The sequence below is a fragment of the Neoarius graeffei genome, chromosome 20 (genome assembly GCF_027579695.1).
Source record: "Neoarius graeffei isolate fNeoGra1 chromosome 20, fNeoGra1.pri, whole genome shotgun sequence".
Taxonomy (NCBI): Eukaryota; Metazoa; Chordata; class Actinopteri; order Siluriformes; family Ariidae; genus Neoarius; species Neoarius graeffei.
In genome coordinates, this window is record NC_083588.1 from 12,395,368 (window position 1) to 12,418,777 (window position 23,410).

General features: G+C 40.5%; 1 protein-coding gene across 2 annotated transcripts in view; it reads left to right on the plus strand.

The window, feature by feature from the left end:
• LOC132868397 (cytokine-dependent hematopoietic cell linker) overlaps positions 1–23,410 on the plus strand; it is a 49,038-nt gene that overhangs the window by 22,922 nt on the left and 2,706 nt on the right. For both annotated transcript variants that reach the window (XM_060901247.1, XM_060901248.1), the window contains 12 exons: positions 2,603–2,655; positions 2,797–2,839; positions 2,939–3,001; positions 3,129–3,163; positions 3,257–3,276; positions 10,367–10,483; positions 10,901–10,931; positions 11,058–11,079; positions 11,163–11,226; positions 16,639–16,667; positions 16,758–16,846; positions 22,090–22,167. In XM_060901247.1, the coding sequence (XP_060757230.1) occupies positions 2,603–2,655; positions 2,797–2,839; positions 2,939–3,001; positions 3,129–3,163; positions 3,257–3,276; positions 10,367–10,483; positions 10,901–10,931; positions 11,058–11,079; positions 11,163–11,226; positions 16,639–16,667; positions 16,758–16,846; positions 22,090–22,167 (644 nt within the window). The remainder of the gene's footprint in view (positions 1–2,602; positions 2,656–2,796; positions 2,840–2,938; positions 3,002–3,128; positions 3,164–3,256; positions 3,277–10,366; positions 10,484–10,900; positions 10,932–11,057; positions 11,080–11,162; positions 11,227–16,638; positions 16,668–16,757; positions 16,847–22,089; positions 22,168–23,410) is intronic.

The window sequence follows — 23,410 nt, forward strand, 5'->3', positions numbered from 1 at the left end:
TTATCTCAACAATGAAACACTGATTCCAGAGGTGTTATAATGTCTCCATCTAGTGTCCAAATCATGCTACTGCAGGATAAATCCCCCCCCCCCCCGAAAACAATGATTTGTAAAGAATCCTGGAGCTATCTTACACTTAAAACAATGCAGCAGCACAGCATTTGATGTTTTACCTCAAGAATCTTATTCCCTTTTCAAAATAAACACATTTCAATTTTGATTCTTGCAGTGTTGTAGTCGAGTCACTAAACCTCGGGTCCGAGTCCAGTCTCAAGTCCCCAGTGTTCAAGTCCGAGTCAAGTCCAAGTCATGAAAAAAAAAATCGAATCGAGTCCGAGTACAAGACTCCAACAGCACCATTTGATGGCCGCTGTTTTAGCGCCATTAACATGAGTTTGCTCCTGAACATGACGCATGAACAGGTGAATGTGCTTCTCTTTATCAGGGAGTGCGAAGTATTCTGTCAGAGATGGTTGGGAGATGGATGTAAGTGCAGAAGGTGTGTTTATTAATACAAGTGAAGACGGGTAAACAATCCAGAACGGCATGTAAAATCATAAAACGGTGAAACAGGCAATAGGTCAGGCGAGACACAAGCAGGCTAGTGTAGACTTGGCAGAATCAAAGACGAGAAACAGGACATCAGAGATCAGGAACCCAAACAAGGAAATAAGGCTCAGTAATGTGTCAGCAATGCAACTCAATACTTCGCAAAGTAAGTGTGTTTTCACAGTTTTTATATCGGCATGCTGATTGCGCCTTCATGCTGTGCAGGTGCGAGTCGTTTACGGCATGCGTGCTGTCTGAAGTGTGCCTGAGAGTCTATCTGAAGCACACGCCAAGGCGTGCAGGTGTGACACTTTTGCACAAAATTAATACAAAAATTAATGTAGATATAAATATCTTACGCCAAATTATTATGGCATACTGTGGGTGGTAAAAGAGAGCAACTGGACTTGCTTGAATATTCTTGAAGGCTGATTCGAGAGGTCAGACAGAACTGATACCAGGCTGATACCAGTCAGACAGAACTGAAGAAGCCTTTCGGATGAGAGGTGAAACGTCTTCAAGAATCTTCAAGCAAGTCCAGTTGCTCTCTTTTACCACCCACAGTTTACCATGACCTGGATGACTGAGAATCTTCACAGACATTATTATGGCATGTAACAAAAAATAAAGAAAAAACCCGAGTCCTCGTCTCCAGTTTACGAGTCCGACTGCAGTTAATGCACGAGTCCAAGTCCAAGTCCGAGTTATCAGTGCTCAAGTCCAAGTCAAGTCACAAGTCCTTAAAATAAGGGCATGGGTTGGACTTGAGTACTACAAGCCTGGATTCTTGCAACACTTTTCAAAAAGTTGGAGGGGAAAACATTTCCCACCTTGTAATGTTGCCGTTCCTTCTCACAACACTTAAAAGATGTCTAAGTACTGAAGACACCAAGAGATGAAGTGTTTCAGATGTTATTTTGTCCCATTCTTCTTGCAAACAGGTCTGAAGACGTGCAAAAGTACAGGGTCAACATTGTCATATTTTTCACCCTGGCTTTTGGACTTGTTCCTGGTAACGGTCTAGATGGTCCTTTTCATCTTTCGTCCAGATCTCGAGAGACGTGTATGATGTTCTTTATGCAATTCGCTGCACTGTCTGGCGGTCTGATATATTGCATTTCCTGTACCACATAAGCGATATAGCTGGTCGAGTCACCTCTCTAGAATGTGGTGCAGATAGGGAGGGGAGTTCCTGAGTTGGCAGGAAGTGGAGATGCTTCTCAGGGTCTTTTTTTTTTTAATTTTATATAACAGTGGTGAACATTTTGTGAAGAAGAGTCCTGAGATGAGCACAGAACAGTGTTTATGATTATAGCAGGAGTATTGATGTCCAAGTTTACAGCATGCAGGTGAGATGTCCGCTAAAGCTAGGCTGAGTCTTGGGCACAAACTGTTTTCAGGAAGTGCAACATTTTATCTATGTGGATAAAATACCATCCACAGCAGCAGAAGGTCAGTCACAAGTGCGGAAAGCCTTGGAGTGTAATAAAATAAAATCGACACATTTTATGCTGCACTGTTCCCGAAAAAAGATGGACTTTCAAATTTCATCCTGAACGTTGTGTTTCAAATGAAGCAGTGTGTAAAGTGTTTTTCTAAAAGTTTGTAATGAGCGTGAACTTCAGTGAAAAGGTGTTGTCTCAGTGGCAAAAAACAAAAAAACAGATGAGCTTTGGTTATCAAGTCAAAGAGTCCCATGTACATTGGGGAGTGCCTGTTAGAGAGCACACTCTGTCTAGGCCATCGGCATGGTGAGGTAGGGTGGCCAGTTCCTTTCCTCACCGCCTTTAACTTCCCCAGTGTTTCCACCAGGTCCCCATTCACTGCTGGGTGGACAGGAGGCAAGCCCCAGATTACCGTCCAAGGCAACGCTCGAACCGGGGACCGTTCGCTTAGTGGTCAAGCTCTCTAACTACTTGGCCACTTTGCTTCGGTGCTTTGGTTATAGTTAGGGTTTTATATGTGAGTGTATTAGCAATACCATAAGTAGAAGCAATTAGGAAAATTTGTTAGAACCCCTGGATCACCAACTGTTTTTTTTTGTGTGTTGTAGACAAATGTCCTGTAAGAGAAAAGCCTTTTCTTGGCGGACACAAAGACTTCAAGGTGATACACTGTGTGTGTGTGTGTGTGTGTGTGTGTGTGTGTGAGAGAGAGAGAGAGAGAGAGAGAAGTATAATAATGTGCACTCCTTAAAACTGACTTGTGTGTGTGTGTGTGTGTGTGTGTGTGTGTGTGTGTGTGTAGAACATTTTGGATATTCCTCCACGACTGCCGAAGAGGCCCCCAGGTAATCCCTACAGTTGTGGACATTACTGTGGAATAATGCAGATGTAGTGAAAAGCATTCTGTAATAACATGCTCCAATAACTGACTTCCTTTCAAACAGGAAGCGCAGCGCCGATTATAAACCGAGATCTAAAACCAGGGAGACAGAAGAAGGTCACATCAGGTCGGTCTCTCTCTCTCTCTCTCTCTCTGTCTCTCATTCTTTCACATACAAAGTGCATACTATGACTCCAACTACTACTACTATTCATAATAATAATAATAATAATAATAATAATAATCTTCTGCAGAGCGAAGATCACAGACTTTAGGCTCCAATGAAACGGTAAACACATTTTTAAAATAATGCTCATGACGCGTACGAATAAACACATAATTTGTGATTCTTACTTACTTCAATATTAATTTGTTTTTCCAGACTACAAAGATCCCACCAAGGTAAGGACTGTGATGCTGGATATTACAGGACCAGTCATAAGTTTGGACACACCTTTGAATTCAATGGTTTTTCCTTATTTTTATTCATTTAAAGACACTTCATATCTTCAAGGTTGTGACTGCAAAGTTGAAATCTGGACAAAAATGTTCTATTTCCGTTGCTGTTCGAGTTTCGAGATGGTTCATTGCTGCACACACACCGTGTATCCGATGTGTAAATGTTCTCCCCGTGTCCGTGTGAGTTTCCTCTGGGTGCTCTGGTTTCCCCCACAATTCAAAGACTTGCAGATTAGGTAAAAATACCCAGCCAGTGGGGTTGTCCAAGCCAGTGCGTACTTAGTGCCAGTCCCAAGCCTAGATGGATTGGGGAAGGTTGCATCAGGTAGGGCATCCGGTGTAAAAACCTACGGCGAATCAAATATGCGGATCATGATAATCCGCTGTAGTGACCCCGAATAGGAGCAGCCAAAACAAGATTTTCCTGAACCCGTGTGTACTTGTACTATCACACAAGTGTGTTTATGTGAATGAGTGATGGATGGATGCGGTTGACTCGCTTGAGTCTATTTCCAGAGAAAAGTAAAACGTTTTGCCCAATACACTCCTCTGAAGTAGAACACCACACCTAGAATATTTTGACACGCCACTGTTTCTTCTTTTCTTTTTTTTTCCAAAATATTTCATTTTCAGAATAGTTGCCATCAAAAAATTAAGAAAATATCAGATACTGAAATATGTACTGAAATAAAGAATGATATTTTCTTAATTTTTAAACCCTTTTAAACCCAACAGACCCAGTACTGGGTCCAAGAGGACTTTTTTTTATTGTTGTTTGTATGTTTGTTTGTTTTCCTGAATGTTTCTAAAAGATGAAACCTCAATGCTATGAAAACTGAGTGTATTTTGTCCAAACAATATTTGTTTGGTAATAATTGAACCCCTTCAATGCCCTTGGAACGAGTCACGTACGTCATGAAATCTTTTACCGCTGTGCCTTATGACGTACACTACCGTTCAAAAGTTTGGGGTCACTTTGAAATGTCCTTATTTTTGAAAGAAAAGCACTGTTCTTTTCAATGAAGATCACTTTAAACTAATCAGAAATCCACTCTATACATTGCTAATGTGGTAAATGACTATTCTAGCTGCAAATGTCTGGTTTTTGGTGCAATATCTCCATAGGTGTATAGAGGCCCATTTCCAGCAACTCTCACTCCAGTGTTCTAATGGTACAATGTGTTTGCTCATTGCCTCAGAAGGCTAATGGATGATTAGAAAACCCTTGTACAATCATGTTAGCACAGCTGAAAACAGTTTAGCTCTTTAGAGAAGCTATAAAACTGACCTTCCTTTGAGCAGATTGAGTTTCTGGAGCATCACATTTGTGGGGTCGATTAAATGCTCAAAATGGCCAGAAAAATGTCTTGACTATATTTTCTATTCATTTTACAACTTATGGTGGTAAATAAAAGTGTGACTTTTCATGGAAAACACAAAATTGTCTGGGTGACCCCAAACTTTTGAACGGTAGTGTATGCTACTCATCATAAACACCTCCTTTTATGTACCTTACATGGCACATTACTTTTACTTCACAGTGGCACATATGAATTGCAGTCAATACCTAAAACATTCTTCCATCATCAGGCACAGCGGTAAAAGATTTTATGACATACGTGACTCGTCCAAGGGCATTGAAGGAGTTAAATATTTTTGTTTAAAAAAACAAAAATAGTATCAACTAGTGCTGTCAAGCGATTAAAATATTTAATCGCGATTAATGTCGCGACTGTCATAGTTAACTCGCGATTAATCGCAATTTAATCGCACATTTTTGTCACATGAAAAACCATTGTAATTCTCTTATCAGCATAAAAAAGTGAATGGGCTTGCTCACCGTTCGAACTACAGGGGTACTCGGGGGATCCGAGATCCCCTGAAACAGACATGAGATCCCTTGAAAACATGATTTGGGAAATGTTGGGGGGTCTCTAAAATATTGGCAAAATGATGTTTATTGACATAGCAATCGTGTGTAACGGGAAGCATTTGCATATCCGAAGTGAGCGCGCGATGGGGATCTGCGCTCTGAGACAAGCGCAAGCACCCCCCCAAGGGAAAAAAGGGACCCCCGAAAATATTGGCATAGTTTGAACACTGGTTGTACCAATGTTTTTTTTTTTATTTTTATTGCAGAGCATAACACGTCTTGTCACAGCCACTGCAAAGTCTGGCTGGAGCCGCCGATGGGAAAACGAAACCTAAGCCGAGCAGCGTGGCTCTTCGGGGGAGGGCAGAGGACTCTGGCTGTGCGGGGCGTGGCATTACAGTCTAGCTGCTATCGTTTTTCTAAGCAAAGTCTCTGTTCCAAGTTCCTGGCAGTTTCAAAAGCTTATGAAAAACCTACATCATGTCACAGAGTGTTAATCTAGCAATAAAAAAATTATCGCCGTTAAAATTGAGTCAAGTTAACGCGTTAATTACGTGACATTTTTGACAGCACTAGTATCAACATAAAGGACAGTTGAAATGAAACGCAACAGTGCGCATAATCTGCTCGCTCCAGCACAACATGTTCGGTGTCATCTGAAACTCCAGAAGCTCCTATTTCCATTGATACCAAAGACAACATGATCTCAGCTAAGATTAGCTGCATCACAAACACGGAACCAAACTTCACATTTTTCCTGCCCACAAGTCAAATTTTGTGTTTATGTCTCAATATTCTCTAAAAACCAAAGAGATTATCAACAGCAACTCCTTAAGCCAGTATCTCACTGGGCTGCGACAGCTTGCGACAAATTGCGAACGTCATTCGTGAGAGTTTCAAAAGTGTCTTGAAACATTCGCGGGGCTTCTCAATTTCCTCGCATGAGTCGCAAAGTGTCGCTCCTTTGTCGCTGAAATTTTGAACACGTTCAAAACATTTGTGCGACAAAATTTCTCTCAAAATAGCCGCAAATGCATCGCCAGTGTCGCAAAGCAGTCGCGAACCCTTCTCAAGTCAGTTTCCGTGAGGCTTCCTCTACTTCCCTGCCTGCCGAGGGAAAGCCGGGCTGCGACAGCCTGTGACGAGTTGGAGACAAGACAATTGCAGTAAAATACGCAAATATCAATTCAGTGCGATTCCAAATGAAAATTGTCGCTAATTCACATATTTTATCACAATTGTGTCTCCAACTAGTCACGGGCTGTCGCAGCCCAGTGAGATACGACCCTTACCTTTCCGCTGTTATTTTGTGTTGATCCATCTGATTCTCTGACTAAAATACACAACACAGGGGCGTCAAATATATATTTTTTTCATGTAGTTATGCTGTTGGGCGGCACGGTGGTGTAGTGGTTAGCGCTGTCACCTCACAGCAAGAAGGTCCAGGTTCGAGCCCCATGGCCGGCGAGGGCCTTTCTGTGCGGAGTTTGCATGTTCTCCCCGTGTCCGCGTGGGTTTCCTCCGGGTGCTCCGGTTTCCTCCACAGTCCAAAGACATGCAGGTTAGGTTAACTGGTGACTCTAAATTGACCGTAGGTGTGAATGTGAGTGTGAATGATTGTCTGTGTCTATGTGTCAGCCCTGTGATGACCTGGCGACTTGTCCAGGGTGTACCCCGCCTTTCGCCCGTAGTCAGCTGGGATAGGCTCCAGCTTGCCTGCGACCCTGTAGAACAGGATAAAGTGGCTACAGATAATGAGATGAGATGAGATTCCACAAGTGCAAATGTTTACATTTTGCACATTGCTGTTTTTGTCTTCTTTGTTGTTTTCCATTTGCAGATACGTTTATTGAAAATACATTATATTTTTATAAATTGCTGTGGTTCTTATAAATTGTTTTTCTTGATTTTGGAGAATGGTATACAGTGGTCTATATTTACGTATCTATCATATATAGAGTGGTGGCGACAATGATCAACACCTTAAAGCAGATGCGCAGAACCTTTATTTTTAAATACATTTCTGAGTGGATAGTATCTCCATCCTCGACTCTTGTATGCTGCATAAATGGGAATAAAAATATATATTTTTGAGAGTTAAAATCGACCGCAAAGTTGGTATTCGAGCCGCCCCGCTGAGCCAGCCAGCCCTGAGTGCGTGACGTCACAGCGGGAACCGGTTTTAAGGCCGAGGCCTTCGACAGCTATCGACCAAAGTCATATAAATAAACATTTATGGTGAAAGTAAGAAATAGCGTTACCGACTTGCTCAACTAAGACTGATTTGACTTCACTGATTGTGGGTTGACTCTCATTAAAACAGGACAGGTGTTATAACTTATGCAACATACATGTACATGCTTGCATTTTCACTGATAAAACGTAAAAGGCTAATTAAATAATCAAATGAACTGAGATAATCACATTCTGAAGCAAATTAAATAATCTTATACCGGCAACTTAAACACAATGCAAGTTACATGTATTAATCTAAATGCAGGTAAACAAATGAGAGTCGGAGCTTCCCCGTCTGTGTTCTCACTTCTTGAAGGCCGATCTTGTGGCCGATTGTTTTGAAACAATCTGATTTTCAGTTGTGCGTTCCGTTCTCCATTCATTTGCTTCTTCCATGTAAGGGCGAGATATTGTTGCTGATGCAAGCATATCCAGCAGAGAAATCAGACGGCTGGTCCACTCATTCTCCATTTTCTCCATACTGAGTACTCCGCCATTACTGCTCGGCTCAGGCAATTACTAAAACCCAGGATGGGACGTCACCAGTTTTTGCAACAACCGCAGGGAGATCACTGCCCGAGCGATAATATGTCCCGTTCCATCCCGGGTTTTAGCAACAACGCTCGGCTCACACTCTGGGAGAAATGGTGCAACTGAACTTACTTTCTTCCTTTTCTTATCGTTTTCTTTTCCTTTAATTGTTGGTACTGCACCCTCTTTCAATACGGGCTTATAGCCAACGCTCCTGATCAGATCAGAGGTCTCGTACGAGTCTTCAGTAAAATGTGCAGAGCAGAGGAGAGACCACTTCATAGGCGCCCAATGTGCCCGTGATCTTCTCGCAAAACACGTCCAAATCTTTGCAGTTTGAACATTCTTAGGCCATGAATGCAACATAAATCCACCTTCTGTCGGGTTGCTGCATTTGCCAACAACACATCTACATGGCATGGCGATAAATTAGCTCAAAATGGAGAATCGGAGTTGCAGTCAGCTCTGTGTTTTAGTATAGTGGAAATGGCGAAGAGACCGATAGACTTCCTGCTGTGACGTCACAGACGTCAAGGTCATCACTGAAACAGCTACCTATATAAATCACTTTGATCGTAAAAAATACTATATTAGATTTATTGTTCACTCTTAAAACTATTCCTATGCCATTCTTGAGGTCTCAAGGCATTTATGAACAAAAAGTGATGCCATGGTTCTGCTTTTACGATCTTTTGGCCATTGCAAAAGTTGAAAAGACTTTCAATACCTAAATTGTGCATGAATAATTACTCAAACTTCCACTGGAAAAAAATTGAATTGATTCCCGATTACTTAGCGCATCAGATCACGTGACACCGTTCCACAATTATTGACACCTCTGTCCACAGTTATCGACACCGTTCCACAATTATCGACATCCAGATGGTTATTTATAAAACTAAAAAAAAAAATCAGTATGTGGTATTAAGTTCAGAAAACGTAGTTTTTATTTAAAATTTGTTTTACATAGACATATTTGGAACAAAACATCTTTTATATAAATATATTGATGTCGGTGTTGGCGTACTGTAAACGAGGAAGTAATTCTAATGTTTGTAAATAAATTAAATGAGAATGTTTAACCTGTGTCAGAAAATCTTTGTTCCACTTTCTACCCACTTTCTAAGTATTTCCGTAGATCACATTTTGTTAATCATTCGTTGTTGTTTGTATTAATTTCTAGTTTTGTAGTTTACCAATAAATGTCAACAGGCAACTCACATTGTAACCACATGAAAATCCAGGTCAAAGGTCGCATGTCATTCCTCGAACCAAAATATAAAATGTCTACGGATATTGTAACATCTCATCTCATCTCATTATCTCTAGCCGCTTTATCCTGTTCTACAGGGTCGCAGGCGAGCTGGAGCCTATCCCAGCTGACTACGGGCGAAAGGCGGGGTACACCCTGGACAAGTCGCCAGGTCATCACAGGGCTGACACATAGACACAGACAACCATTCACACTCACATTCACACCTACGGTCAATTTAGAGTCACCAGTTAACCTAACCTGCATGTCTTTGGACTGTGGGGGAAACCGGAGCACCCGGAGGAAACCCACGCGGACACGGGGAGAACATGCAAACTCCGCACAGAAAGGCCCTCGCCGGCCACGGGGCTCGAACCCAGGACCTTCTTGCTGTGAGGCGACAGCGCTAACCACTACACCACCGTGCCGCCCTGGTCTAATTCTATTTATTGCAATAGGATTCCAAATACTCTATAAACATTCCATTCTGTTATGGATCAGAAAAAAATTTTCATAAATCCCAGCACTTTTACTTTTTGAAAGTACTTCATCTACTTCAACAATGTTACACAAAGATCGATCCATAACAGTTGTAAATGTCCCTTAATTCCACAGGGTGTCGATAATGGTGGACACCGGTGAAAGTGATCACTATTATCGACACCTCACGTGACTTCTGAAACGCGCGTTTAGATGCAAAATGGTGACTGTCAAACGAAAGAGTAAGAAACGAAGTAGGTTTCGACAAGGAGATCATGAAATATCGGTGAACTTGATCAGTAAAAACATGTCCATGATCTTTCCACCATGCTTACCCGTGATGATAATGTCTGGGTTTTCCTCAAATTGCTGATCGTGCTAAAAAAAATTCCATCTCAGGTAACGAGCTGCATCATCAGACGACAAGATCAAAGGGTGAGGCGGGTCTTCCGATCGATTAATTAACCGATAATAACTGTTGTAACTGAAACTCACCTTTGTAAAATTGTTTTTTGTTGGTAAATCTAAAAAAGTGTCGATAATTAATGACTGTCGATAATTGTAGCCGCCCCTACACACACACACATACACACACACACACACACGATGTAGCTGTATGTTTAGGCTCAGACTCTGTGTGTGTGTGTGTGTTTTTAATTTAGGCCAGTGAAATCACTTCCACGTGACTGTTTTGATCACCATGATGATGCTCCTCCATCCAGATCTCCACCCTGTGCTCCAGTGCGCACACTGAACATACACACACGCACTGCAGCCGAGTGAGTACACACACACACACACACACACACACACACACACACACACACACACACACACACTCTTTACAGACACGCCTTATGTATGCTCCAAGTAAACACACACCCAAGCTCTTTTACAAATTTAGGTGCATCTTTTATAAGCTACTCACAAACACACACACACACACACACACACACACACACACACACACACACACACACACACACACACACACACTTGTGTATGACGAGTGCCAGACACACATGCACAAAGATTCTTTCATTGTGTCAACACACACAAGCAAACCTACACAATAAATCACTTACCCACACACACACACACACACACACACACACACACACACACACACACAATAATTCACTGAAATACACACAGTATAAACACACAGTTACAACCATGTTGTGTTTATTGATCAGCAGTGGTGCGAGTCAACCAGAGAGCGAAAGTGTGAGTCGCCTTTCTCACTTATACTCAAACTTACAGTCAGAAAAGTACGATTTTCCTTGAAATTGCCATCCATCTCTCGATATTCAATTCTGTCCAGTGTATAAAAAGTGTTTTTATTTCTTACAGGTGAATAACAACAGACTAACAGGTACAGTAAGTACTGATTCACTCTTCTTCCTGTTCACTCTTCTACATTTGTCAATCATTTTATTAACCCCACCCCCTTCACAGGTCTCCGAAGTGGCTCCAGTCACCGACATTCGTTGGATCTGGAGTCACATGAACAGGACCGAAGGTACGAATCAGGGTCATCCTGACCATTGTGATCAGTTATAGGAACTACAGTTAGGTCCATAAATATTTGGACAGAGGCAACATTTTTCTAATTTTGGTTCTGTACATTACCACAATGGATTTTGAACAAAACAATTCAGATGCAGTTGAAGTTCAGACTTTCAGCTTTAATTTAGTGGGTTGAACAAAATGATTGCATAAAAATGTGAGGAACTAAAGCATTTTTTAAACACAATCCCTTCATTTCAGGGGCTCAAAAGTAATTGGACAAATTAAATAATTGTAAATAAAATGTTCATTTCTAATTCTTGGTTGAAAACCTTTTGTTGGCAATGACTGCCTGAAGTCTTGAACTCATGGACATCACCAGACGCTGTGTTTCCTCCTTTTTAATGCTCTGCCAGGCCTTTACTGCAGCGGTTTTCAGTTGCTGTTTGTTTGTGGGCCTTTCTGTCTGAAGTTTAGTCTTTAACAAGTGAAATGCATGCTCAATTGGGTTGAGATCAGGTGACTGACTTAGCCATTCAAGAATATTCCACTTCTTTGCTTTAATAAACTCCTGGGTTGCTTTGGCTTTATGTTTTGGGTTGTTGTCCATCTGTATTATGAAACGCCGACCAATCAGTTTGGCTGCATTTGGCTGGATTTGAGCACACAGTATGTCTCTGAATACCTCAGAATTCATCCGGCTGCTTCTGTCCTGTGTCACATCATCAATAAACACTAGTGACCCAGTGCCACTGGCAGCCATGCATGCCCAAGCCATCACACTGCCTCCGCCGTGTTTTACAGATGATGTGGTATGCTTTGGATCATGAGCTGTACCACGCCTTCGCCATACTTTTTTCTTTCCATCATTCTGGTAGAGGTTGATCTTGGTTTCATCTGTCCAAAGAATGTTCTTCCAGAACTGTGCTGGCTTTTTTAGATATTTTTTAGCAAAGTCCAATCTAGCCTTTTTATTCTTGAGGCTTATGAGTGGCTCGCACCATGCAGTGAACCCTCTGTATTTACTTTCATGCAGTCTTCTCTTTATGGTAGATTTGGATATTGATATGCCTACCTCCTGGAGAGTGTTGTTCACTTGGTTGGCTGTTGTGAAGGGGTTTCTCTTCACCATGGAAATTATTCTGTGATCATCCACCACTGTTGTCTTCTGTGGGCGTCCAGGTCTTTTTGCATTGATGAGTTCACCAGTGCTTTCTTTCTTTCTCAGGATGTACCAAACTGTAGATTTTGCCACTCCTAATATTGTAGCAATTTCTCGGATGGGTTTTTTCTGTTTTCGCAGCTTAAGGATGGCTTGTTTCACCTGCATGGAGAGCTCCTTTGACCACATGTTTTCTTCACAGAAAAATCTTCCAAATGCAAGCACCACACCTCAAATCAACTCCAGGCCTTTTATCTGCTTAATTGAGAATGACATAGCGAAGGAATTGCCCACACCTGCCCATGAAATAGCCTTTGAGTCAATTGTCCAATTACTTTTGGTCCCTTTAAAAACAGGGTGGCACATGTTAAGGAGCTGAAACTCCTAAACCCTTCATCCAATTTTAATGTGGATACCCTCAAATGAAAGCTGAAAGTCTGGACTTTATGTCCATGCCCATTATATAACTATAACTTGAATATGTTTCAGTAAACAGGTGAAAAAAACAAAATTTGTGTCAGTGTCCAAATATATATGGACCTAACTGTATAATAACAGTCATTTCACTTTATTACATCCGAAGTTCATAAAAAGATAAAAATAAATATAAAATGATATCCATTAGCTATGATATTAGGTTGTATTGTTCATGTGCGCTACTTTATTTGATCTCGTTTGCAAAGAAAATCGTATCTTTAAATATTGTTTCCACTTTTCATTTCATCAATAATTTGTTTCTCAAATTGTGGACCTCAGAAAGAATAGCTGCCTCAGATACTCATAATAATGCAATTACTATACATACTACGAATAAAATTAATGCACATAAAGATAAATATAAAGCAAAACATATTTCCATTTCTATTATTCATCCTGAAACCGCAACACGACTGAGTTCTCAAATCTGAGTAGTCAGAAAGTGATAAGTTTCTATAACAGCAGCTCGAACAGTATTTTAGCTGCAAGGCAAGTCCCAGGCTTTTATTAATATTCTCATGGTAATCCCTTATCGTTTCTAGGAACAGCTCTTTCACCTTCACGGGGACTTGTATGGCGGATGCGACACATAATAGGCCTAATTTATTAATCCTTTAGTAAAGTTCTTGTGTGTTATTGTATGCGTCAGAGTTAAAATGTTATGCTGGATTTACAAACTGCTGATTTTCTGTGTCCTTGCATACACACTGTCTTCCATTGAAAACATTTGGCACAAAATATGACAAAGGAAACTCCAAACTGTTGGGTGATTGACAGGCAAACAAAAGGAAGAAGAAAATAAGAAAACTCCACAAATTTTCATCAAAGTTCAAGCGCACAGACAACTCGAAGCACGAAATGAAGAATAAGGGTCAAGCCAAAAAAACAGAAGTGGAAGTTATTTTGACTCACTACGATACCAATTGAATAATTTACATTTATTTTTTTCGCGGTTCGGGTTCCATCAAATCCTGCGCTCTGATTGGCTGGTGAGCGGGTCCGTATCCTACGGTGCGGACCCCAGTTACAGACCCCGGTTACGGACCTCTGCCGACTCGCTCATTCACAACAATGACAAACAGAATTTTTTGTCAACATTTATCTTTTTTTTTATAAGATTTATTTATAAGATTATCGAAAATCTTATAAATTTTTGCCAGCATTTCTCAGGAGAATAGCATTAATTTTACATCATGGATAGCGATAACGACAGTCTTCACAGCGAAAGCGAGTTTTACTACCCTGAGGAAGAAGAAATAAAAGAAAACATTTCAGGAGAAAGCTAAAAACCTCTAACTTGCTAATGCAGAGCAAAAACATGGCTGAATCCTGAATGACTCAATTTTGTATAAATAGGGGACTGCATAGGCGGCAAAATGTAGTTTTTTTTCCTGCCATGGAAGTGCACTTGTATACCAAGGAGAAAGTAATTTGCAGGACAGCCGTGAATGAGGATTCAAAATGGCGGCTCGGCTCGGTTTTCCCTTTCGGGCGCTCTCGTTTTCTGTTAGAATTTGGTAAAGAAAAAAATAAATATATTATTTACCAGCTTAAGGTCGGTCCGTATGGTGAAATACCGTGACCTCGGCCTTGAATACTGACTTCGGCCCAGAGGGCCTCGCTCAGTACTTTCAAGACCTCGGTCACGGTATTTCACCATACGGACCTCCCAGCTGGTAAATAACATATATATCTTATAATAAAATATGAAATAAACATCTCACTAAGAACCTATAAACCATTTACGAAGGCATATTTGGGCCATTGTCAGAAAAAAAACCTTCAGAATTTCTGAGATTAAAGTAATGCATTTTTGAGAAAAAGCTCAGATTTTCTTTGATATTATAAAGAAAAAAAAAACAGGCCATTCTGTAGCTGGGAAGTGATTTAATTTGAGGGAATTCCCAAGCAAATAATGTGGATGAAATCGCTCACCTCACGCAGTCAGGCAGACAGAGGAAGTCCGTGTGCGCATGCGCAGGTTTAGCTTCTTCTTCTTCTTCTTTTCCTTCTTCTTTTGGGTTTTACAGCAGCTGGCATCCAGTGTTGCATTACTGCCATCTACAGGTTTACCTTGACCGTGCACTGACAGTTACATCATTCTGTTGCTAAACAAACAGCTGATCACACCGAGGTGCTCGCTGACCACCGATATTTATTAGTTTGGGCCTGCATTTCCTTTCCTTCACAACATAAATTCTTCTTCTCGCTTTCCATGACTGTAATCAGTCTTTCACGTTTCATTCGCACACTCACATCCTCCATTTTTCTCTCCTGTTTCAAATTTGTATCCCACAATGCCTTGCTCGAACAGGGAAAGCCCACCATGTGATGCATGACATAGTATCTTGTATTGCATCATGGTGAAGCAGGAAAAAATAGCATAGAATTTAGGGCCACGTGGCCCTAAATTCATGAATTGTTCTATTTAAAAAAATAAAATTGGAAGTCTGGGATTCGAATTCAGTAGCTTTCGGTCCACTAAACAAAAATTATTGGGTGTCAGGGAAAATTCTTTTTATGACCTAAACTTGAAAAATCCAAAAGGCAGTCTAGCTTTAAACCTGCAGTGACCCTAATACGCCATTGTAACCATTCTACATTTTTCTTGGTTCACGAAAACATTTTAATATCAATTTCACCAAAAGTTTTTTTTAAATATTATATTTAATAGGCGGAACGGTGGTGTAGTGGTTAGCGCTGTCGCCTCACAGCAAGAAGGTCCTGGGTTCGAGCCCCGGGGCCGGCGAGGGCCTTTCTGTGTGGAGTTTGCATGTTCTCCCCGTGTCCGCGTGGGTTTCCTCCGGGTGCTCCAGTTTCCCCCACAGTCCAAAGACATGCAGGTTAGGTTAACTGGTGACTCTAAATTGACCGTAGGTGTGAGTGTGAATGGTTGTCTGTGTCTATGTGTCAGCCCTGTGATGACCTGGCGACTTGTCCAGGGTGTACCCCTCCTTTCGCCCGTAGTCAGCTGGGATAGGCTCCAGCTCGCCTGCGACCCTGTAGAAGGATAAAGCGGCTACAGATAATGAGATGAGATTATATTTAATAATATTAGCAGAATATTATTTAAATAGTATTGGCTGGCATTGAGTGGTATATCAGATATATTCCATTCAGCTAGCATGATACTGAACAAGTCAAAGACGAGGAGCTGAATGGAATATATCTGATAGACCACGAAGAAAGCCAGACATTATTATTATTAATATTATTATTATACATTCCTTTTCGCCTGTAGTCAGCTGGGATAGGTTCCAGCTTGCCTGCGACCCTGTAGGACAGGATAAAGCGGCTAGAGATAATGAGATGAGATTATTATTATTATACATTCCTTTTCACCCATAGTCAGCTGGGATAGGCTCCAGCTTGCCTGCAACCCTGTAGAATAGGATAAAGTGGCTAGAGATAATGAGATGAGAGAAGATGCACATTCCTTTCGGGTATTCAACGCGTCTTTCTCTTTCAAAATTCTCTCCAAATCTTCCGTATTTAACAAAGCAAACTTGGCGGCCATGTTTGCTTACAAATTGTCACAGTTGCTCGTGAGCGTGGAAGTTTTACGTCTCTTCTTTTAAAGCTTTCAACGGTTTCAAAAAAAAACCCCAAATAAACACCTTCTGACCAATCAGATTTGAGAATTCAACAGTGCATGTCATGATATCATAAACACGAACACACATTCTGTTTAAAGACTGCTCTTATGCACTGGAACACACACTCTGACTTAATCCATATGCAGTGTAACTGTATTTAATGGTGTATTTCATACTCTTTCCTCTAAAGCTACTTCACGGAAAGGACCGCTGTACATGGTGCGTGTCTTTATTCTCCACTCTTGAGAAATATCAATGGCATGTTGTGTTGTTTTATTTGTTCATCATGCTGTGATATCCTCGTGATAGATTCATTCAGACATATGCATCATGAGTGGCCGCAGGTTAAAGCAGACACGGAGCAGGCCAGCTATACAGGACACAGCAAACCAGTAGAGGTAACAACACGCATACAGTGGATATAGAAAGTGTACACACCCTGTTAAAATGATAGGTTTTTCTGATGTAAAAAAAAAAAATGAGACCACGATAAATCATTTCAAAACTTTTTCCACCTTTAATGTGACCTATAACCTGTACAATTCAACTGAAAAACAAACAAATCTGTTCGGGGGAAAAACATAAAAAATAAAAAAACTTGGTTGCATAAGTGTGCACACCCTGAAACTAATACTTTGTTGAAGCGTCTTCTTATTTCATGACAGCATTCAGTCTTTTTGGGTCGGAGTCTATCAGCCTGCCACATCTAGACTTGGCAATATTTGCCCACTCTTCCTTGCAAAAGTGCTCCAAATCTGTCAGATTGCGAGGGCATCTCTTGTGCACAGCCCTCTTCAGGTCACCCCACAGATTTTCAATTGGATTTAGGTCTGGGCTCCGGCTCGGCCATTCCAAAACCTTTTTGGGGTCATTGTCATGCTGAAAGGTGAAATTTCTCTTCATCTTCAGCTTTCTAGCAGACACCTGAAGGGTTTTTTTTTTGCCAAAATTGACTGGTATTTAGAACAGTTCATTATTCCCTCCACCTTGACTAAAGCCCCTGCTCGAGCTGAAGAAAAACAACCCCAAAACATGATGCTGCCACCACCATGCTTCACCGTGGGTATGGTGTTCTTTTGGTGTTGTTTTCACACCAAGCATACCTTTTGGAACTGTAGCCAAAAAGGTCAATCTTGGTTTCATCAGACCATAGCACATTTTCCCACATGGTTTTGGGAGAGTTGATGGTGGGTTTTTTTAGGCCTGGATGTTTTTCTTTGACCCTACCTCATAATCCAGACATATGGAGAATACGGGAGATGGTTGTCACATGTAGTACACAACCAGTACTTGTCAGAAATTCCTGCAGCTCCTTCAGTGTTGCTGTAGGCCTCTTGGCAGCTTCCCTGACCAGTTTTCGTCTTGTCTTTTCATCGGTTTTGGAGGGACGTCCAGTTCTCATTAATGTCACTGTTATCTCATATTTTCTCCACTTCTTGATGACTGTCTTCACCATGCTCCATGGTATATCTAATGGCGTGGAAATGTTTTTGTACCCTTCTCCTGACTGATACCTTTCAACAATGAGATCCCTTTGATGCTTTGTAAGCTCTCTGTGAACCCTGGCTTTTGCTGGAGAATGCAACTGAGTAAATGTCTGAACTTTATTTGGGGTTAATCAGAGTCATTTTAATTGATGGCAGGCGTGAACCCAAAAAGACTGAATGCTGTAATTAAATCAAAAGGTGATTCAGCAAAGTATTAGTTTAAGGGTGTGCACACTTATGCAACCAGCTTATTGTATGTTTTTTTTTTTTTAATGTTTTTCCCCCAAACAGATTTGTTTGTTTTTCAATTGAATTGTACAGGTTATAGGTCACATTCAAGCTGGGAAAAGTTTTGAAATTATTTATCGTGGCCTCATTTTTTTACATCAGAAAAACCTATCACTTTAACAGGGTGTGTACACTTTTTATATCCACTGTACTCTAAAACACACACAAACACACATCACATGTCGTTAGATTTTACATCAACTGTTATGTTTATTTATCCCTCTCCGATCATATCTTCTCTTTACCTCAGTGCTGGTAAATAAAAGAGAAGGAACTCTCCTGAAGGAGAAATACACAGTTCATGTGTTGTTTGTTTGCATTTCTGTTGAATGACATAATGCGTGACAGATGTGTCATATGAGAACAGCGAAAAAGCAGTACAACACCATCAATGGGGAAACTGTCGTCCTTTGTAACATTGTAAAATTGTTGCACAATTATGAGTAGATTTTTAACCGGATGCACAAAACACATGCACAAAATACAATTTTGTGTCGATGGTTTTTTTTAAAAATAGCAATTAATAGTATGGAAGCTGAAAGGTGAGCTGAGTCTCATAAAGTGCACTAGATATGAGTGTGAAATAATAATAATAATAAGTTACATTTATATAGCGCCTTTCTCAAACTCAAGGCCGCTTTACATAGGTCAAAGAAAACAGAACACACACAGACAAACAAAACAAAATGTTGCGAAAGAGTGGTCAGTTTATGCAGTGGTGGAGGATGAGACGTGTTCATGAAACAGAAAGGTTTTAAGATGAGATTTGAAGAAAGGAATGGAAGAGCAGTCATGGAGGGGTTGAGGGAGGGATTTCCAGAGCTTGGGGGCCACGGCGCTGAAGCACCTGCCACCCAGGGTAGAGAGTCTGGTGCGGGGGGCAGCAAGGGGATTATGGCTGGAGGATCTGAGAGAGTGGGATGGAGTGTAAGGGGTCAGAAGGTCATGGATGGAAGAAGGAGCAAGGTTATGGAGGGCTTTGAAGGTGAGTAGTCGGATTTTATACTTAATACGGGACAGAACAGGTAGCCAGTGAAGCTGAGAAAGAATGGGGGTGATATGAGCAGATTGTTTGGTATGGGTGATGAGTCTCGCTGCAGAGTTCTGAATGTATTGTTGTCTTTGAAGGGATTTAGTAGGGAGGCCAATGAGAAGGATATATATATATATATATATATATATATATATATATATATATATATATATATATATATATATATAAAACCCCGATTCCAAAAAAGTTGGGACAAAGTAAAAATTGTAAATAAAAACGAAATGCAATGATGTGGAAGTTTCAAAATTCCATATTTTATTCAGAATAGAACATAGATGACATATCAAATGTTTAAACTGAGAAAATGTATCATTTAAAGAGAAAAATTAGGTGATTTTAAATTTCATGACAACAACACATCTTAAAAAAGTTGGGACAAGGCCATGTTTACCACTGTGAGACATCCCCTTTTCTCTTTACAACAGTCTGTAAATGTCTGGGGACTGAGGAGACAAGTTGCTCAAGTTTAGGGATAGGAATGTTAACCCATTCTTGTCTGATGTAGGATTCGAGTTGCTCAACTGTCTTAGGTCTTTTTTGTCATATCTTCTGTTTTATGATGCGCCAAATGTTTTCTATGGGTGAAAGATCTGGACTGCAGGCTGGCCAGTTCAGTACCCGGACCCTTCTTCTACGCAGCCATGATGCTGTAATTGATGCAGTATGTGGTTTGGCATTGTCATGTTGGAAAATGCAAGGTCTTCCCTGAAAGAGACGTCACCTGGATGGGAGCATATGTTGCTCTAGAACCTGGATATACCTTTCAGCATTGATGGTGTCTTTCCAGATGTGTAAGCTGCCCATGCCACACGCACTAATGCAACCCCATACCATCAGAGATGCAGGCTTCAGAACTGAGCGCTGATAACAACTTGGGTCGTCCTTCTCCTCTTTAGTCCGAATGACACGGCGTCCCTGATTTCCATAAAGAACTTCAAATTTTGATTCGTCTGACCACAGAACAGTTTTCCACTTTGCCACAGTCCATTTTAAATGAGCCTTGGCCCAGAGAAGACGTCTGCGCTTCTGGATCATGTTTAGATACGGCTTCTTCTTTGAACTATAGAGTTTTAGCTGGCAATGGCGGATGGCACGGTGAATTGTGTTCACAGATAATGTTCTCTGGAAATATTCCTGAGCCCATTTTGTGATTTCCAATACAGAAGCATGCCTGTATGTGATGCAGTGCCGTCTAAGGGCCCGAAGATCACGGGCACCCAGTATGGTTTTCCGGCCTTGACCCTTACGCACAGAGATTCTTCCAGATTCTCTGAATCTTTTGATGATATTATGCACTGTAGATGATGATATGTTCAAACTCTTTGCAATTTTACACTGTCGAACTCCTTTCTGATATTGCTCCGCTATTTGTCGGCGCAGAATTAGGGGGATTGGTGAACCTCTTCCCATCTTTACTTCTGAGAGCCGCTGCCACTCCAAGATGCTCTTTTTATACCCAGTCATGTTAATGACCTATTGCCAATTGACCTAATGAGTTGCAATTTGGTCCTCCAGTTGTTCCTTTTTCGTACCTTTAACTTTTCCAGCCTCTTATTGCCCCGTCCCAACTTTTTTGAGATGTGTTGCTGTCATGAAATTTCAAATGAGCCAATATTTGGCATGAAATTTCAAAATGTCTCACTTTCGACATTTGATATGTTGTCTATGTTCTATTGTGAATACAATATCAGTTTTTGAGATTTGTAAATTATTGCATTCCATTTTTATTTACAATTTGTACTTTGTCCCAACTTTTTTGGAATCGGGGTTGTATATATATGGGACATTCCACCGAATGGGTGCCATTTGCTTGTTGTACCACTCCCAAATTAAACTTAATTTGTGATATCTTTTCAACACTGATTATAATAACACACATATTTAACTATTCAAAAGGCTCAAGCTACATTATTTATTTTTTTACAAGGTTTGGAAGTCAAAGATAGCTGCATTTTTTTTCAGTCCTGTTACCAAAACTCAAGTGACATCTGAAAGCAACAGGATTGAGTTTTTAGCCTAGGATTAGCTAATACATGGAATTAAGCAACATGGCGTCATCACTAATAGCATGACCACACTTAGCACATTCTAGTGATTTACCAGAAATCTGTATTTTTAAAATAAACAAATATCATCTAAGAAATAATTTAAGTAACAGGACAGTATGTTGACGTTGACCTTATCATTCAAAGTTAAAAAATCATCAAATATACAGAAAAGTAAATGAGAGAACTAACTTTTGGTCTTCCCATGGCCTTCAGAAGACACAACTGATGTAACTTCCTGTTAAGCATGTGATTTATGGAATGTTCCAAATTTGTCAGATGGGGTAATATGTTTGGGTAACAGGACTGAGTGAAAACCCAGGGACACAACTAAAATGTGTATTTTAACTAAAATATTGTGGATTTCTTATGAAAAAAATATATTTAAACCATGGAGAGGATACGGAGTTACACAACAGTGCAAAAGAAATACTGTTTCTGAAGGATTTTAATCATAATATTTCATAGTTAAGTATAAAGTTAGTGTGCGGGGACAGGTAACACATGCTATTTTTCAGTGTTTTAGGTAGTTTTTATTAATCCTTACAATTATATATCTTAAATTTGAAATCAGATCAACGTGCAGGACATTCTGCGTAATAAGGAAATGTATTTTAAAGTACATTTTTATGTGCATTTATACATGTAATTTTCTAGGGACGGAAATGGCACCGATTCGGTGGAATGGCTCATATATATAGTGCACCATGGAGTGAAAAAAGTGAGGTTTTGTGTTCGTAAGAGATGATTCAGTGTTTCTGTTTCAGGCAACTGCTGAGAAGGAATGGTATGTAGGAGGCTTTAGTCGAGTGGAAGCAGAGCATGCACTGCATCTGGTGAACCGGGTAAACCTCCACCCTAAACACACATATGCACACAAATACAAGATTTCAAGAATAAAGTCAGAATCTTTCAAAAAATTAAATGAAAATATTTCAAGAAAGGCACAGCAAGATGGTCAACGAAGGCTGTTCTGTGTGGAGTTTGAACATTCTCCTTATGCTTGAGTGGGCTTCCTCCTACAATCCAAAGACACGTGTTCAGCTCGCTACTCTAAATTGCCCATAAGTGTGAATGAGTAGGGGTGTGAATGGTTGTCTGCCTCTCTGTATTGGCTTTGCAATAAATTGGCAACTTGTCCAGGATGTACCCCGCCTCTTGTCTGAAGTTGGCTGAGCTTGGCTCCAGCTCACCTGCAGTTGATAAGCAGTTTTGAAAATGAATTAATGAAGGAATTAATCTTTTAAGAAAAAAAACTTTTATGTCATTATAAGGAAAAACTGCAATATTTGAGAAAAAAAGTCATATGACAAGAAAAAAGTGGCAATACTTTGAGAATAGAGTTGTAATTTACACCCTTTTTGCACTCACTTTAATAGGAACTTGTTTTTGATTCTAAGATTCCTCTTCTTGGCTGCAGGAGTGGAACCCAATGTGGTCTTCTGCTGTTGCATGCTGAGATGCTTTTCTGCTCACCACGGTTGTAAAGAGTTGGTATGAGTTGCTATAACCATCCTGGCAAAAAAGTTCGTATCAACCTGGCCATTTATCCTCTGACCGCTCTTGTCAACAAGATGTTTGTTTCTACCCACAGAACTGTAGACCACTCAGTCGATTTTTTTTGTTTTTCGCACCATTCTGTCTGTGTAAACTCTAGAGCCTGTTGTGTGTGAAAACCCCAGGAGATCAGCAGTTTCTGAAATACTCAAACCAGTCCATCTGGCTCAAACCAACACCCATGCCACAGTGAAAGAAAGTCATGCTTCATTGTGAGATCACAATTTTTCCCATTTTATGCATCGTGCTGCTGTCAAGGGATCGGCTGATTCGAGAACTGTATCAAACAGCAGGTGGATGGGTGTACCTAAAAAAGTGGCCAGTGAACGTATTGAGAAACAGATCAGTGGTACAAAGAAAATAACGAAATACTTGATCTTCTGGCTCATCAGCACTAGATTATTCTTAGGATTCGAACTTTGAAACAACTGCGCAATAAATTGCATTTATTTAGAAGAAAGGACCGCACAAACTTGGAGGTAAATGTCTGTTTAGTTGAAGGAGAAATCACAGGCATCGGTCACCTTCAAG